The sequence below is a fragment of the Pleurodeles waltl genome, chromosome 2_1, assembly GCF_031143425.1.
Source record: "Pleurodeles waltl isolate 20211129_DDA chromosome 2_1, aPleWal1.hap1.20221129, whole genome shotgun sequence".
Classification (NCBI taxonomy): domain Eukaryota; kingdom Metazoa; phylum Chordata; class Amphibia; order Caudata; family Salamandridae; genus Pleurodeles; species Pleurodeles waltl.
The window spans coordinates 776,821,383-776,840,130 of record NC_090438.1 but is presented as its reverse complement, the minus strand read 5'-3'; the positions used below and the strand labels follow the sequence as shown (position 1 = coordinate 776,840,130).

The following is an 18,748-nucleotide window of genomic DNA, read 5'->3' as shown; positions in this document are numbered from 1 at the left end:
TGGGCTGCCATTTTGTGCGACGGTCGCATGCCCCGCTTGATTCGTGCGGGTCCGCCAGGACGGATCCAGACACTGAGACTACGCTGGAAGAACTCAGATTGTATCTGCTGAGGGAACCAGCGTTTCGGGCTGGATCCGGGCTGGATCCAGATCGGCCGGGGGCTCAGGATTCTGGCTAATGTCTGGAGGCCACCGGGAGCCTCGCTTTAAGCGTGCTACTCCATTGGCTCCAAGCCACACCCCCCAAAAAACTGCCTGGTCTTGATTCTACATCATGGCTTTTTCTTCCAACACCCTTTTTCCAGTTTTTTTTCTTCACTCGTGTAGGTTATTTTTAATTCTTCCTTTCTCCCTTTGTCATTGTTTCCTATCTTTCTTTTCATCCTTCCTCCTTTTTTTTGTCTTGCTCTCTCTTTCTCTGGTTCAGAGTTTGGTAATGAAAGATAAAACCTGGTTCCCAACGATTGGTGGCAGTGCCCACCACTTGCAACCTTTAGTTCCAGTGACTAGCACCATTTATGGTTCATAGAACGTAGTCCTATATTATGCCTACCTCCTCCTCCTTTTTTAAGCACTATGTAACATATTTTGGACTAGGTAATGTAGATGATTTGAAGTTGTGGAATGCAATGTATTTAGACCATGCCTGCCACTTATATGCTTTCTGGCACCCTACGAGTCCCTTCAAGGTACACATGTTGCCTCAACAACATTTCAAAATCATAACATAAGCCGAAATAATCACTCATGTTAGGTCACTAAGAAATCTGTCCTTCAATCTCAGTCTTGGCATGATTTTAATTACAGTTTGGTGCTCCCATTATCTTCTTTCTTGGTGGTTTTCTTTTGGTAATAGCCAAGTCATGATCAAGATTTCATCCTTTGCTGTTTCTTCCTACTTCTTGGGAAGTGTTGTGAAAGTTTCTTACAGAGATCTTCTTTTGGTGGGTTATCCACGCTCTGTCTTTTTTCTGTTGCCATTGCCTTGCCGTCAGTATCCTACATTTAACTCTAGTGACATCTTTGCTCCTCCCTTTTTCCAGCCAGTGCTTTGCTGCCTTATTAGTTCTTAAATAGGCAGCCAATGCTTTGCTGCCTTATAATTCTTAAATATGAATGCTTTGCCCAAAATATATATTTTGCTTTCACTTGATCTCTTCATTCAAAACACCTGCATTGCCTCTGTGCTTGTTGGGTTTGGTTTTGGAAGATGTAAATCCAATTTAAGTTATAGATTTCTCACCAAGTGGCCTCAGGAAACCATCTTGTGATGTCCTGTCCTGCTACCTTGGGCTCATTTTCTCCCAGAGACAGTCTTAGGGCAGGGCTCTATCCGTTAGGGAGGTGTGGATTGCCAGAATGCATCTCTAGCACCTTAAAGAATTGGAGACATCATTGCATGCTCCTCTTGGGCATCTCATGTCACGCAAACCTCACCTTCACACCCACCCACCTCCCCTCACTTTGGCCTCAGTTTGTGACTTTGACGGAAAGACTTTCATGTTTCTGGGGCTTATAATGGAGTCTGCACCAGCTCTCCCAGACCTCAGTCTCCCAGTTTGGCTTTCATCCAGCTCACTAGTGCTGTCGATGCACTGTTAGGCGCTGCTGACGTCTTAATATTGTCAACAGAGTTGTTTTCGTTTGTGACTCATTTCTAGCTGCTGCTGGTGCCCGCATTGTCCTCCCATGCGGCCAGGCCATTATCGACTACCTACGGCCTAGTCCAGAGGGTCGCAGTGTACCTACCTTCCCACTGCTTCTGTCTGTCTCCCCAGCTTTGTCTGTCTCCCTAGCTTTGTTGTTAATTACTCACACTTGGGCACTGGGGTTCTCTGCTACTATTTATTGGTGTTTCTTTCCTCTTACTCATGCAGTACGGTTGCTGTCAGAGTCCTGTCCCATCCTCTCCTGGTGGGACTCACATTGGTATGCAAGAGAGGGCCCACTTCGCAACTGCTGCTACCTTGCAGGCAGCCCGTCCTTGTCCCCTGGTGGGAGTGGAACCCGTGTTGACCTTATTTGGACCGTTGTGTGGTTGGATGTTGGTGGGGGTCAGTGAAGGGTGATGGGCGACTGAGTGCTCACCAAAATGCCTCCACTATCAAAAAGCTTTTTTTAACTCACTGCTTTCCCGGAGTGTGCTGCAGTGCATTTTTAATGAAACCACTTTGCCCGGTTCCAGATTGTGCCTTTTCTCACGGAACTTGTATTATTTCCCTATTTGTCGCACAGCCACACTGATGTTTTAGTTCAATATCGTATATTTTAACAGATGATGGAGCAAGTTGTGCGATATGCTCAGAATTCCTTCAAGAGGGACCACTGACATTTCTTTTGTGCTATAAAGACGAGGCATCTTTTCCTTTGCCTACACACTGGCACTCTTCTATCACATTTTTTTTCTATTGTGTTTTCCTTGGACTCTGCTCCAGTATTCCCCTTTATTATCTGTGGTTAACGAAAGCTGTGTTTCTGGTAATGTAATCATAAATCCACTATGGCCTTGTGCGTGCTTTCTGGTCACCCAGCCCATCTGCAGCCTTGTCTCTTCACTTGGGCCAATTCTAAAATGGCCACTATGAACAGTTGATCTTTGTCCACCCTGAAAAGATAGAGTTCACCCAAGAAAAACCGGCATATAGCCACGGAGGTAATAAGCTACTCTCCCTCCTTTTCCTGACGACCCCATCGGCCATTGTGGTGACCTGTATTGATAGGAAAGGAGGTTGCCTCCTTGGCTTTCTACAGTTCGTCAGAGGACCATAATTCGAATTTCCTATTCTGCAAGTCTCTGTGAGTCTTTCCCTCTATAACTGAGGAATACGCCATTTGCAGTGGAAGGTGTAAAGCAGGACTTTATGTTGGCAAGGCATGGGAAAAGTCGGAGACCTTCGGATTGTCATGGCTCCTTTGCCATGGAGGGGAAGTGCAGCACCAAACCCTTTATACGCGTTGAGTAAAAACGCTTTAGCAAATCAGAGGAAGATAGAGAAAACGTCTGGCTGCCATCCATCCCAGAACCAAGAGGTTTGTTGCCTGTACAAGTACACATTAGTAATATATCTGTGGCGAGAGAGGGGGAGATAAAAGTGGACAGTGAGCCCAGCAACTCTGATGTCGAAGCATTTCTTAAATGATTACAACTGGAAACCCATGAACTGGAAACCCATGAACTACTAAGAGGAATTGCCTTATAAGGAAACCAAGAGACTGCAGAACTTGAAAAGGCAATTAAGATTCAAAGGAGTGCTATTATTTTTCGACTTGGTTTTTGTTTTTCCCCCCCTTGAGAAGTATAAAGAGGAAAATAAAGCATGATCTTTCAAGAATACAGCACCAGCCCATCGATGTTGTGACACTGTCTGCTTCTTTTCCTGCCTCTTTCAATTCTCCGTAGTCTGCTTGCATTTTGGAGTGAACACACCAGTGCAGGATGTCAACCCATTATTTGCTTTCTGCAACCTACCAGTTTCTTGGATCTCTCTATAACCATGTGTGTCTCTCCTCAGCCTGTGGGAGATAGGGGAGGAAGAAGCTTCCACTGCCGGGCTGTTTCACATAAGGCCACTCATTTCTGCTTCTCTTGTTCTGCTTGTAACTATTTCAAAAATAGTTAAACAATGTGTAACCACCACCTGTGGGTGCGCAGGAGAAGTCCCCTTGCACTGTTCTGCCTTGCTTCTCGACCATCTAGATTTTTGTTTTCAGTGAGGTCCAGATGACATCTTGTGCCTTTATTTTATTTTGGGGGCTTTAAGAACAAAATATGACTCTATTTTGTATTTATTGCAGGTTAAGTTTAATTCGTATTCACTGTTAAAGCTTTACATCCATATTACTTTTACACAGTGCAAAGCTCAGTTTTTTGCAACAGCTCTAAGGATGATTAGATCCGTTATGAGTCACATCCATAAGGCTGGTGCTGACATGCCCTCTCCGCTCTAGGGACCAGATGTGCAAACATTACCAATACCGATTTCCTAATTGCGATTCTCTGCGAATCGGAATTAGGAGATCGGTGTTCCTAATGAGAGGAACTCATTGAGTTTCATTTAGGTATTCCTTTTGGGTTGCAAATCGACCTACCTTATGAATATTAATGAGGTAGGTCATAGTTTTCTACCCATTAGGCATCACAGGGATGATGGCCTGCCGATGTCAGTAGACCACCATGTCTGTGATTGCTTTTTAATAAAGAATTTCTTTTTTTTAAACGCAGGCCGTTTTCCTTCAAGGAAAGCGGGATGTGTTTAGATAGAAAAAAATGAAACCTTGAAGTCACCAAATCGCATTTTGTACATTTGAAAAAACATTGTTCTGGTCACAAATTGCCCGATTCTTGGAATCATGCTGCTTGCGACTGGAAATATACCTTGTAATTCTGGCCCTGTATTTTTGTGATGTCATAAAGTGTTTTTTTCCACCAGTTCTTACCAGTAATTTCATCACTCCAAGGTTAGTTCTTTCTGGGCACAGTCCTTAATTGCTTGAGGCTGTGCCTGATCCCTTAGAAAGACAAAGTCACGTTCCCACTTACAGAATAGTATTCTGTTCTTTTACTTAGATTTTCAGATTTTGTCACCAGTTTCCAGGGCAGGAGCCCTTTTAAACAATCTTTGCGCTCCCGCTATCGCGGGCAACGCATTGGAGGCGGTGGAGGCGGCGTCACCAGTTTCCAGCTCAGGAGCTCTTTTAAACAATCTTCGCGCTCCCGCTATCGCGGGCAGCGCATTGGAGGCAGTGGAGGCGGCGTCACCAGTTTCCAGGGCAGGAGCCCTTTTAATTTTCCAGGGCAGGAGCCCTTTTAAACAATCTTTGCGCTCCTGCTATCGCGGGCAGCGCATTGGAGGCGGTGGAGGCGGCCTCACCAGTTTCCAGGGCAGGAGCCCTTTAAACAATCTTCGCTCTCCCGCGGGCAGCGCATTGGAGGCGGTGGAGGCGGCATCACCAGTTTCCAGGGCAGGAGCCCTTTTAAACAATCTTCGCGCTCCCGCTATCGCGGGACGCGTGCGGGAGGCGCCCGGGCAAAGCCCGGGCCAAGGGCAGGCCCGTCGTGCGCCCGTCATCGTCCGTAAGAGGCTGGGCTGGGCCACCCCTCTTTCGTTTCCAGTGGAGGGTGACTATTTATATCTACTAACATTTGGAGTATAATCTGGAGTTTTTTAGTGGGTTTTTAATAGTTTTCACTTTTTTATCAGTTTGTTTTTCTTGTTGTTTTGTTGTTGGAACTTTTTTTTTCTTTTTCTTCCTATTTTTTCATTGTAAGAATGGGCAGGAAAAGAGGTCCGTTAACAGGTCCATTGGGGGGTGGTGGTGGCGGTAGTAGACAGGGTAGTGGCACCACCACATTGGATTCCTTCCTCGCAAGAGCTGTAGGGGTTGTTACAAAGGAAATTGATCTGGCAGAGAGGAGGTTATCCATGGAACTGGAGGACTGGCGCCAGGCCCCAACAGATAGTGGTCCTCGTGGGGTCGTGGATGTGGAGGTGGCTTATCCGGGGGGGGATCAAGGTGCTGTTACGGCTGCTGCTGAGCCTGCCCAGGTTGAGCCAACAGAGTCAATAGAGGGTTCTGGTGGCCAAGGCCCCTCTAGAAAAAGTAAAAGACTTTTATTATCTTCTCCCCCGGCCTGCCCCATGGATAAATGTAGCCCTCCCCAGAGGAAAAAAAAGGTCCTAAAGAAAATGATACCCAAGTCGAAAACACCTCTCTTGGAGCTCCCTAAGGGTGCGAGCAGTGACCCTGCACCTTGTCAGCTCCTGGGTTGTGATGCAACTATTTTACTGTCAAAATTTCGGGAAATGATCCAGGAGATTTTGTCCCCAGTTTTGGCGAAATTATCAGCCATAGAAAAAGCAGTCCCGCTGATATGTGTGCAAGGAAGCCAAGGGAGGCACTGTGTAGGTGGATGTGTGGCCTCGACTAGGTGATCCCATTTCGGTGAGGAGTTGTCCCTACCAGAGGAGGCTGCGGGGCCTTTGGGGCCCCTGGGAAAAACATCTCACCTACTGGTTAATCCTGTAAATTCTGGGGGTCAGGGTGCTTGTGTTGAGACTGCCCCGGCTGCTCCGACTTCTCTCTTAAGGACGGATAGGACTGTCAATATGCTTAGCTGTAGTTAGCAGCCTGATCCGGATTCTGTGGCAGCCAGGGGGGGTCGGCCAGCAGCTGGTTGGGAATGATAATCTGAATCCGCCGACGGGCAGGCCTTCATTGGCCTGTTTGGATCTTCCCCCAGCGTGTGCCCCCTACGTGGTAGTGTTGACGAATGTACCTACTCTTGCTCCTGGGGCAACTGAGTCTACGGACCAACTCACAAATAAGGTTGGATATTGGTTGAGTAAGAACTGTGATTTTTCATTTAAGGATTTTAAGGATATTCTGTTTGCCAGAAGAATTGGCTGGGTCGGGCCCAAAAATAAGGTGGGGAATGAAGACTGTATTATTATAAATGTTAGATATCCTGCCCTGACTCAAAGGCTCCTTTCTACCCTTCGTCCTGCTGTTCTTAGAGCAGGTTCAATGGGTATGGTCCCTCTAGGATATTTTTACGACCACATGCGACTGAGTGCTGGGGTGTCTCTTGGCTTTGGTAGGAATCCCCCCTGGGTCAGAATAGCCTGCAGGCAATTAGCAGAAGAACTATTACCAACAGGAATTTATCCTTGGAAGGGGTGGACTGACAATGCGCCGAGACCCTGGCTACACAGGAAGAGGTGCCTCCACAGTGTAATCTTTTATTTCATGGAATAATGCGGGCAATGATGCTAAGTTATCTGATCAAGCGTGGGTTGGGTATGTGGCTAACAATGATGTTATCATGCTTCAGGAAACCTGGTCGGAGGGGCTGTCTGTGTGGGACGGGTATGACAGGTATGCAAGTCCAGCTGTGCAGTCTCTTGGTGGCCGCTCGAAAGGTGGCCTGGTTAACCTAATTCGCCTCTCCAAGATAGTGGGTGCTTTTCAAATTAACTGTAATCATCAAGGCATATTGTTGGTATGGGTAATCTTCTCCAATAACTTTAATATTTTGCTGGTAAATTTCTATAATGCTGTGTGGGATGTGGGGTGCCAAATTGGGGCCCTGTTCTCCGTTCTTCAGATTCTGAAATATAGAATGGAGGAGGTGGGGCTGGAATTCCGTGCTATTGTCTCTGGAGATTTTAATGCCAACCTGGGAAGGCTCAGCACTGTGGTTAATCCCTTTATCTGTGACAGCGAGGATTACTTAGCGGACGGTCTGCAGGACTCCAGAGGCAGGGATCTAATCAAGGAACTTAGGAAGATGGGCCTTATGAATTTTTGTGATATAGAAGCAGTAGGCACTCACCAACTCCCGACTTATGTGGGAAGAGGGTCTGGATCCACCATTGACTATATTTTTGAGTCTCCTCCTATGAAAGATCTGGTGATTGGGGGTGAGGTGTTAGGGGAGTGTTTCAGCGACCATAATCCCCTTATAATGTCCTTTAAACTCCCTGGGGCCCTACGTAAACTAGGACGAGGTAGGCCTGTAGCAGTGGTAATAAAGGACCAGGCTAGGCGGCTTGGGTGGAAGCAAGTAGACTCCCAAAAAGTTGTAGGAAGGGTGGTGGGGGAAAATCTACATTTATTTATGGAAACACTCCTGATAGAGGCTCCAAATCCCAAGACTGTTATGGATGCTATAACAGTAGTAAATGCAGCAGTTAAGAGACTGCCTTTTTACAGTAGGCAGCCACCCCAGTAAACACAAATGTGGCTGGTATGACAAGGCCTGCTATGATGCAAGGGCAAACCTAAAGATGGTCACCAAGAAACATCCTAGAGATTGGGTCCTCGTAAAAGAAGCCAGAATGAGGTATAAAAGGGCCCTGAGGGATAGCAAGCTAAAACATAAAGACAAAGCCTGGGAAGAGTTAGAGCGTGCTACAGCTCTGAAGGACCCTGGCCTGTTTTGGAAGGTGGTAAATAGAGGCTCCTTTGAAACAGAAACATCTGAGGGCCTTGGTTGTAACATCGCCCCGGAGGCCTGGGTAATTCACTTTTGTAGAATTTTTGAGGGTACTCCCTTAAGAAATAACCGGGAGAACGTGTATGATATGGCTCCTAACCTAGCAATCAGGTTTTCGCTCCAGGAGGTTATTGATGCGATACAGAGTAGCGCGAGTAATAAAGCTCCGGGCCCGGATTCGATCCCTATGGACTTATATAAAGCTAACCCCCAGCTATGGGCACCTATTCTCTTAAATGTTCTCAATGCAGCAGTTACTGTGGGCATTCCTGCCTCTTGGAGACTGGCATGTATTATCCCAGTGTTTAAAAAGGGCGATCCGAATGATCCTAAGTCTTATCGCCCTATATCTCTCCTGGACTCTTCTGCGAAGATTCTGGGACGGATTATTTTAAGGCGTCTGGAGGCCTGGATGATAGAAAATGATATTTTAAGCCGGGACCAGTATGGTTTTAGGGAAGGCCTCGGTACATGAGAACAATGTCTCAATCTACTGATGATGATCGGTAAATACACGCAGGCCAGGAAAGGTACCCTTTATCTTGCTTTTATGGACCTTAGCTGTGCCTTTGATAAAGTGACCCGGTCTATATTATGGGAGAGGCTAAATCAGCTAGGGTTGGACCCTAATATTGTAGAGCTGCTCCGATATCTCCACTCTGGGACAGTTGCAAATGTGAGGGTGGGGCCTAATGGGGAATGCTCAGAGGCTTTTAAGCTTTCTAGGGGTGTGCTCCAGGGGTGTGTCCTGGCTCCTACTTTGTTCCTTCTATATACAAATGGATTGTCAGATTTTTTTAAGGAACATTGTAGGGATGTCCCAAAGGTGAAGGGTATTGATATCCCTGTGCTGACGTACGCGGATGACGCGGTCCTCATGGCCCGCACGATGAATGGTCTCCGGGAAATAGTTGGAGCCTACGCCACCTTTATGTCAGCTTTGGGTTTAGAGGTCAATTTTAAGAAATCACATTTTATGGTTTGCGGAAGACCCTTTAGTAGGGTGGGGGAGCTAAGGGTGGAGGATCAAGTTATTAGTAGGGTCCATGAGTTCCCATACTTAGGGGTCATTTTTGATGAGAAAGGATCTTGGAAACCCTGTATTGCCAGAAGGGGTGTGCTTTTTCATGCGACAGTTGGTGCAACTTTTGATTGTGCTGTAAGGGTAGGTAGTAAACCTATCAAGCCCTTGCTTGAAATTTATAGGCGGAAATGCCTTCCTGTCCTGCTGTATGGTGCGGCACTTTGGGGGTATAGGGATAACCGAGCCCTTATGGTGGAAGAAAATCGGTTCTGCAGAAGGCTATTGGGAGTTGGACAAAATATCCCTGGTTACTGCCTTCACCTGGAACTGGAGCTTGAGTTTGTGCAGGACACTATCCAGTTGGCTCCCCTTTTGTTATGGATCTCAATCTGGAGTAACGAACATGCCACCCTTAATAGGGATATCTTAAGGGATTGTTTAGCTTGCGACAATGCAAAGAATATTCCCTGGCTGACGCACATAAGGAAGATGGCTCATGACCTGGGGCGGCCTGAATTGTTTGATTATCCTGAGGGCCTGACTAGCTATGAAAAGAAATGGGTTAAGGATAATTTTCTGAGAATCCAGGAGACCAAGAGGGAGGGGGAGACTTTAGGGAAAAAATCGATCAGGGATTTCATCATGCTAAAGATGTGGGTGGGTCCTGAGCGTTATCTCTTAGAGATAAAGGATGTGAGGGAAAGGTCTCTTATAACTCGATTCCGTCTGGGGATCATTAGAAGTAATCTGTGTTTCCCGCTAGGTCAGTATAGGGAAAAATCTATTAAACCTTGCCCCTGTGATGGGGTGTCCCAACAGACCTTGCTCCATTTTACATTGTTTTGTGTTTTTTGTGCACCGTTTAGAACTCGTTTTTTATTACCTCTCCTAAGGCCCAAGGGCTTCGTGCAATATCGTCCTGTTTTTATGTGGTTGCAAATGGCTTCAGATGTATTGGTGTGGAAGGGCCTGGGATCATTCTTGAAGGGAGCTATTACTTGGCGTAAAAATGTAGAGTTTTTAGAATGAATTCTTCTATCTTATTGTTTTTTATGAATGAGGTTTTTATGTGTTTATATTTTTGATGGGTGTTTTTACTATATATGGTTTTATTGGTATATTAACAATGTATTGGTGATTATTTGCTGTAATGGATGAATTTTTTTTTCATACCGAATAAAAGTTTCTTCTTCATTCTATTTGGCTCCTCTTAATTACCAAAAAACTCCATCAATTTAGTTATTTCACATTCTTGAATTTATTTGCATAACATTTCTGTTTCCTTTAAACAGTGTATAGAAATGTATGTTCATTCACACAATCAGGTGCAATTGTTTGTAATTGAAAATGTATATGTATAGTATTATATCTGCGATTCAACCAAAATGTTGACCATTTGTTGACCAGTGCCCTTTAGAGCTTAACCCCTTTCTCCTTCAGGGACTCTCTCAGCCTAAAAAAGTAATAAGAATTCCTGTATACCAATTGAATACATTTTCCTTGGAGACAAACAAATGTGTAAATAACTTTAGCGATTTTATTTTATAAATATGCTAAACTTTAAACTTTCACAAAGAAATTCTCATTAAAGCTTTTGTGTGTCTCGAAGTGTTAAAAAGACAACAACCAGGCTGCTAATCCATATTCCATAATCCATTGGAGGGTTCAAATATTCCTCATTGCAGCCAAAGCAAGTGTTGTGTTATCTCTATAAAGGTGGTTCCCCAGATCTTTCCTGGAACCCTTCGTATGACTGCTGCTTCTCCCCCAACCCCTCAGGTCTTTGCTGTCAGGTTCCTTCTGGGAAGATGGCTGTCAGCACGGGGAACGTCAGCAGCTCAATGACTTAGGTAATTAAGGTGCAGGGAGTGGGTCTTGGAGGTTAGGGGGGAGTGGTGAGAGTTGGAACTTGGGGCCTCTAGAAGGAGTTTACTTTTTAGCAGTGTAGGGAGACCAGACTGCAGTGAGCGGGAGCAAGGATGCCTGCACCGTCTCCCTCATTGTATTTTTCATGAATGGAATGTAGACTAAATAATAAAGGTAAAGCTTTGCAAAGTAGCTTACACCTGTCATTATGAAGATGTCATCTATATCACGGTACCCGTGAAATATTCTTTATGTTGAACAGAGGCATTGGAGTCTTTTACGTATTTCAGTTGTCCCTGTGAAATATAGGTTTTTGTTCCACTGTATTTTGTGCATAAAACATCCACACACTTAAAATGTGTTTCATACTTCATGGAAATGACATCTTAATCGCAACCTCAGCAAAGCGTCACCACTGACTATCCCTTAAGAAAGCTAAAGTAAACCTGAAGCATTCAAATTGTAATGAGGACATATTGGCCGTTGAACATTGAAGGCGAAGCTTCAGACTTCTCTTTGCTTAGATATTGCTCATTGTTTAATTAGCAATCTATTTTTGAATTCATTTTAAGGGTAGTCAAAACCCTTGACTACCTGAACATTGTAGGAGCAGCTTCAAAAATCTCTTAGTATTACCTCTGCTTATTGTTTAGTAAGCCTGTTGATTAAAGATTAATATTTTATTTGCAATCGGTTGTCCTTTGTTAGCTCTGCTTTGGTGACAATAGCTTCAATACTTTCCGATTTCTACAACTAGAATGTATGTTGTAAGAAAGCAAAGCCTGCTTTATTTGAAACCTTGTGTTTTTAACACAATTATTTAATGTTTTTCTTCATATTACTATAAAGAGTATACTCCAGTTTTTCACTTGCTCTTTTCAGCTAAAGCTTTACCTGCTTGACAAAACAATGATTGTTTTTGTGTTACCTGCACCAAAATAAACATGTTACATGAGAATACACAAGGGGTAAATTGTATACTATATTCTTACAGTGCCGTCTTGGGGACTGGTGACATACACAGAACACTTGATTTTTGACATTGTGGATTATTATATTACTGGATCCCAAAACCTGCAATATAGGACCAAATTACAGGGTTACCCAAAATGTATCCTCTGTTTATACAATATACCCCTAAGACCCGCATCCCTGTGTGGCTATAAATGCTACCAGACCCTTCATGAAGCTCTTTGTGTGCAGAACATGCAGATATGCTATTAACCACATTCGTTTGGTCAGCGGTGGGTGAATAATCTGGGACTGCCAAGGAAAATATTAACTGAAAGTATTGAATATGATTAGTAAGGGCTCAAGTCATCATAGCCTCTTTAGTCTTCCTTGTCAGAAATCTTACTCGCCTGATGGTGTGAAGGGGTACTACCAACTAGCTTTAAATGTACATAACCCCCTGAAGTGCTGGTGGAGCTCACAGTAGTTTGAAACACACTTTAGTACCTCTTGTAAAATGGTGATGGAATCCTCCCTCATCCCACCCTACTATCAATTTCATTGGGCTTGGCACAGGATCCTGCCTGTGGTGGCCATACATGGAAAGATGTCAGTGATGTCATACTCAGTGACAATACAACGGAGCCACCAGTTAATTGTGGGGACTGTTGGTTTCCTTACGTTCCCTGTCCTAATGAAGTACTTTATTGACCACTTGATTACACACTTGGAAGAAATTCCGGCATCCAGTAAGCCATGCAATGTTACCAAGACCATCAGCGGTAAGTGAAAATTACTCGTCAGAGTATGTCTATTGATTGCATCAGGCCCGGGTAAAAAGTTCGAACAACAGAATGCAGTGTTGGTACTAACAGAGAAATTGGCAAAATACATTTCTATCCTGTAAATCCTAGATCTAGCTCTTCTATGTCCTCTTGTTTCATGGATGGTCTTAATATTTCGAGCTTGCCTGCTTGTCCTCTTCGAGTTTTCCAAAATGTAGGTAAAATAGCTTTCCAATCAAAATTTGCAGTCAAGCTCTATATTCAAACATCTGCATCTAGGCAGTTGTTTAAATGTAATTTCCCCCCAACAGAAAAAGGCAATGGAAAAAAGCATGGCTCTCCTGCAGAAGGTCGTCTGTTGTTTCAGCTACATCTGTGCCTTCTAGGTGGTAATCTACAAATCTCCCCAGATGTTTTAGGAAACGTGGTGAGAAGTTAACTTCTCCGTGCCTTGAATTTATTATGCCTCAAATGCATTAGTGCCGTACCAAAATAGCAAGGAACTATTGCCTGGATTGCATTACATGATCTCAATTTGCATTGCTTCATTTTAAATATGAAATTTTTTCCTTTGGACAAGGTGAAGAAAAAGTTTTGTGATAAATCGGATGACGAGGAGGATCCCTCAGAGAAGAAATACAGGAAGTGCGAGAAAGCTGGCTGCACATCTGCATATCCAGTTTGCTTTGCCAGTGCTGCTGAAAGGTTAATTCAATGTCTTATATTATAGTATTGCATGTGAATACTGATGTCCTTTTCCAGTGGTTCCCAACCTTTTGATTTCTGTGGACCCCCACTGTATCATTACTAGAACCCGGGGACCCACACTGAATCATTATTGGAATCTGGGGATCCCCACTGAGTCATTACTGAAAGCCGGGGACCCAGGCCTAAACATTGTCAATGATTTAAACCGCGAAACAACACACACAAAATATGGGAACAAGAATTCCATCAAATACATACACAAATAGTAATACGTTTTATTTAATTTGCAAACAAATAAAATACAAAAATAAACATTTTATTTTTAATAGGAAGGTTGGAACTTTTCTAAATTCAATTGAAACTGCATATTGTTCATACTACATGGTATTTGATGTGCCTGCACTGCTTCCACAAATTAATCAGAGTGTACTAATTTAATTTTTAGACTCCAGTTTCAAATTCCTTGACATTTACAGTAATTTTTAAAAGTTTCAGTTGCACATGTAGCCACTTTATTTATATAAACTGTATTATTCTGTTAATTTTAGTGAATTTTCTAAGCAGTCACGGTCCCCCGGAGGAGACTTTGTGGACCCCCAGTGGTCCCAGGACCACAGGTTGGAAACCACTGTCCTATTCCATACACTTACACAAAGAGCATTTTCCTTTGGTCACAATTATGTGCCACTGAAAGATGCCCTGTCTGCAGTTGACACAAAAGTTGGGATCAAATGAGGTCATGACTATGTAAATGCATTATTGGGCATTCTAAACTTGCATATTCTACATTCCCAGTGGTAATTGTAGTTTTTCAAAGCATACAGTTTTGCTAACCTAAAGAGATTGCTTTCAAATTTCTTCGGTTCTCCTTGTGGCGAAAGTTGGAGAGACCCTGCAAGAATAAAATTGCCATATATGTTTCATCCTTTTGGGTTTACTCAAGATATTGTTATGTTATGTTATATTTTTGCCAACTGGGATAGTCTTCTGTTTCTACAAATTGGCAGTCGAGTAATTTTTTCCATTTGTACTCCGGAATCCTTCCCGTCAGATGGGGATTCAAATTTTTTATTGTATCTTTGTGTATTTTTATAGTGCAGTGGTGGCTGTAGAGGAATATTGCACAGTTAACAGCTGTGATACGGCTCACCTTTTTTCATATTTTTTTCAAGAGATGATTCTACAGTTTAGTTTTGAAATGGTGGCGGTAATTGGTTAGCCAGATTAGTTTTATGGTGAAGTTTCAGGTTTTGGGTGTTTAGCAGAAAGTGAATCATCTACTTCCTCCCTCTTGCATTTCTTTTTCTCTGGCCTCACTCTGTTGTGTTTCTATTCCAGATGTTAGGTAGGCCACTGGAGGTCTTGATCTTTCTCACCAAACACAGTTGTTTATTGGAGTTCACGCCTTAAGCGTGACATAGCAGGCCTTGATGGTGATGCAGCTGAATGGACGGACTTGTGAAGATGATTGGGAGGGAGGAAGAAGGGCGCTGGGCATAGATATAGCAACTAATAGGATTTGTATAAATGATTTGCACGACTAATACTCAGGTTTCTAATACTGGTGTAAAGTGTATCCATATACAGTGCAAATTCCTTAATAAAACATTTTGTGAACGAAAGACTAACTTGTTTACAGGTGTGCAAATATAAAACATCAATGCACAAAGCTTGTGTCAGGTAAAAGTAGAGTCTTACTCTTTACGCTATTTGTTTGCACTATTCCTAAGCCAAGTTGTGACTTACATTTCTGATGTTACTATCTCAGGACTACTCGCTGTATGGACCATCTGATTGTAAGACATTGTGTTTTTACAGGTGATGTGGTATATTATGAGATACCACTTGGGTGATGGGATTGTGTGTCAAACATCACTGTAAAGAAAAGAAACCCAGTGGACTTAATTTTAGATTCCCTTGTAACTTGTAATCTGGCAGTTTAAGGGACGCTGCCATACAGAAAGTCTGCTAGGCTGCTGCACAACAATAGACAGGGAGTGGCACTGCAAAGCACTGATTTTCTGGGGATGATTTTATTCTTACTGCTAATTGTGGAGAGAGTCCGTGCAGCTGCTGCGCTGTCAACTCCTATCTTATAAAACCCATAGCAACCTGTCCTTTATTTTTGTAATCAGTCACTCACTTTTCTTATGTCTTAGATTCTTCTCTGGTCCCCTGCAATTTAGTATAAAATTATAATGCAGAGCTCACTTTGATTAATAGAATTAGCGCTTCCCAAATCAAATGGCAACAGCATAATCTTTCGGTTCAAGTAATGTCAGTTTAACATGGTGCCATATTCTCTTTATTGCATCTTGTTATGCTTTTGTTATGTTTAATATGTTTAGATTACTCAGGACTTCAAATACTCTTCAAAATAAGGCAAATATGTGGTCTTTTTTCTCTGATTAAACCATGGCATTGCAGTGTAGACCTGTACACCCACTTTTGGTGCTGTCAAACATGTTTAGAACTCATGTTATATGGAGTGGTTTAGTGACTATATAGTTAACAGGTGTAAAATCATCATTTAAATTTTGCAGAACTCGTAAGTTTATGAGTATTCACAAACAGTTTCCAGAATGTTTATTGTGGTGTAGAGGTCTACAGAAAGATGTTTGTACCACAGGGAACTATATTTCCACCAAGGACAAGACATTACAAGAATAAAATGTGCTTTTGACCATTTCTGCAATGATAATCAGACGTTTTTAGCTTGGAAATCGGATTTGTGTAGACTTCCATGAATACCTCTCTTGTATTTAGTGTCTCAGCAAAGATGTGTAAATACAAATATATATATATATATATATATATATATATATATATATATATATATATATATATATATATTATACACACACACACACACACACTTAGTTGCAGTAATGGTCTACCCTAAGGATAGCCTTAATTCATTGTTTACTTTGTCCTATATTGTTTGGAACTCAGTACACCCAAAGAGTATATGGAGAAGTGCCCCTTTCTCCCTGTTGCATTGTATGCAGGTGGTGCTGACTACCTTACTCATGGTTTCAAATTAGTACATATGCTGATAGACCATAGGCAATATGGTGGTAGACCATAAGCAATAGTTTATGTTGTTTGTTGAGTCTTGATTGTAAAGCTACCTTCTTGGAGTCAGAAAGAGCCTTGTCCACAGTGACTTTATGACTTTGACCTTTGTCTGAGGCAACATATCAACCCTTTCCACCACTGAGAAAGTGCATTTGCATGTAATTACCCATGGCTGACCTATCCAAGCAGATTTAAGAACAGGGAAGGTGGTAGCTCTTCCAGGGGAGAGAGTATCCTGTCAATGTCAACCACTAATTGGGCTGATCTATAATATTTCCATAAATATTTCATGGGAAGCCCCCTTCGTCTACTAATCAGTACAGTTTGAGTGGTCAAATCATTGAGGGTTCAGATCACTAAGCAGGATATGGCTCCAGAAGCCAGTACGGGGTATTTTGGAGGATGTACAAAAATCAGAGGAGTTATATTGTCTTCAACATAAAGGCTCTACTCAGTAGAGTAGGACAATCCAAGGCAAAACATAATCTCTAAACCTGTTCTGGGAGCTTACAAATGTTGTAATTCAGAAGTTGCTCCCTGGTCTTGGATGGTCCTCTTAATGTAAAGATTGTATCGTGCAAGAAGGACAACTGCCCATTGGTACACTGGGAATAAAGTAGCCCTGGACAAGTTTATACTGAAGAAGAGTGTACTGCAATTCCCGAAACATGGACAATAGCATAGGTATTGTACACCAAAGATTCAAAATTAGCATTAGGGAATCATCATCTTATAGCAAAATAGTATCTCAATAGTCCTCTATCAGCCGAGTCCCTCTAAATAGGAGACCTTTCTTTATCCAGCACACCAAGAGTTACATTACCATGCAAATAGTATTTGACAGAGCCTTGTTTTGTACTCCACCCAATTAAGAACTTTCAGGCAGCGTTCCAATTATCACTTTTTGGCAGTTGCAGGGTAGGTATGAGAAATACAGCAAATAAACTCTGTTCCAAAGACTATCTATTGCAGGACTTTTTGTCATTATCGAGAGAGCATATTCCCAAAGGGCTGGTCATACCCATAGCCTCATATAAACAGTTACATTGAAGTCTCAGGTTTCGGCAGCTGGGGGTTGGGACAGAAAGCCTAACTGGTATGGGTGTAAGAAGGCAATAAATGACAACAGTTTATTTCCTTGAACCACAGCCAGCACACTTGTTTCTACATAAAAGAGGGAAAGAGTACAGGTATCTTTTAGGAAGTTGTCCTTGTTTGTTTACCAGGGTGATGATAATATACCACAATGTAGCTGGTAGGCAGCCCTCTGATTTGCCTAATGAAACACTTGCAGTAGTTTGGGACTGACTGATCCAGGAAGACATTTAAAAATGTCCTATGGAGGGAGGAGCATGGCCAACAACATGGCCGGGATTGCTGCCTTCTCCGTAAGCTCCGGCGGTGAAGACAGGATCCGACTACCATCTTGCCTCTAACAGGACTATCTAACCAAGCTCTAGTGACACACTTTGTGGCGTGACTGTTCTGTAGTACCTGTTCACAACACCCGGCCCAGGATCACTGCAAACCCAGCATTGGACAACCCCGTCTTCCAGAACGGCATTATAGGCGCAAAATGGCAGCGAGCATATTGTGAGTGGTGTACTGGTCGTGCGCGTACATCTCTCAGTGCCCCAGCGGTGAGTGCCACTTCTGAGCCACAGAGACGAGGAGACCCACATAGGGGTGCCTGACCCTAAAACACATTGCCAAGCCCCTTGGCTGGATTGGCCACCAACAAAGGGCTGCGCGGCTGGGAACCCACCTCAGGGGCATAAACCAGGAGTGTGGCACAGAGGTGAGCCCTGGGGACTGCTGGGCCCTGATAACCTCGCAGCATTCTGGCCAATAATGGACTATCACTGAACACAGATGGAGAACATGGACAGACCCCAAAGGTAACTGGGGGGGCTTAGTCTGAAAAAGACTTTCCTGTTGGGATCAGGGAAAGAAGAACTCTATTCAGACTCAAACAGCCTACATCCACTTGCAGCAGAAATAACAGCTCTAGAGTCAGACATAGAAAGCCAGAGTCAACAGTTGCAGACTCCTCCCCTGGACCCAGGGTGCCAAGACCCTTGAGGAGCGAAATCTACCCCGGTACCAGAGTGATGGACACATATCAGTCGCCTCCCCCTCGGGAGACTACTTGAACGAGGGGTGTTTTCACAGGGTGGTTCCACTCCTCTGTTTGCTATTGTTTCCGCTCCCTCCTTTTCTCCCTTTTTCTTTCCTCTGAACTTTCGTTTCTTGCCCTTTCTGTTGTTCCAGCGTGTTACAGTGTGTGAATTCTAAGTGCTAATAGGGGGCGGGCAACAGACCTCTACTTATGCACAGTTG

General features: G+C 43.4%; 1 protein-coding gene across 6 annotated transcripts in view; it reads left to right on the top strand.

Moving 5' to 3' along the window:
• KDM1B (lysine demethylase 1B) overlaps positions 1-18,748 on the top strand; it is a 639,352-nt gene that overhangs the window by 70,136 nt on the left and 550,468 nt on the right. For 5 of the 6 annotated variants that reach the window (XM_069218247.1, XM_069218264.1, XM_069218273.1 and 2 more), the window contains one exon: positions 13,203-13,327. The exons of the other annotated variant lie outside the window; for it this stretch is intronic. In XM_069218247.1, the coding sequence (XP_069074348.1) occupies positions 13,203-13,327 (125 nt within the window). The remainder of the gene's footprint in view (positions 1-13,202; positions 13,328-18,748) is intronic. 6 annotated transcript variants of the gene reach the window in all.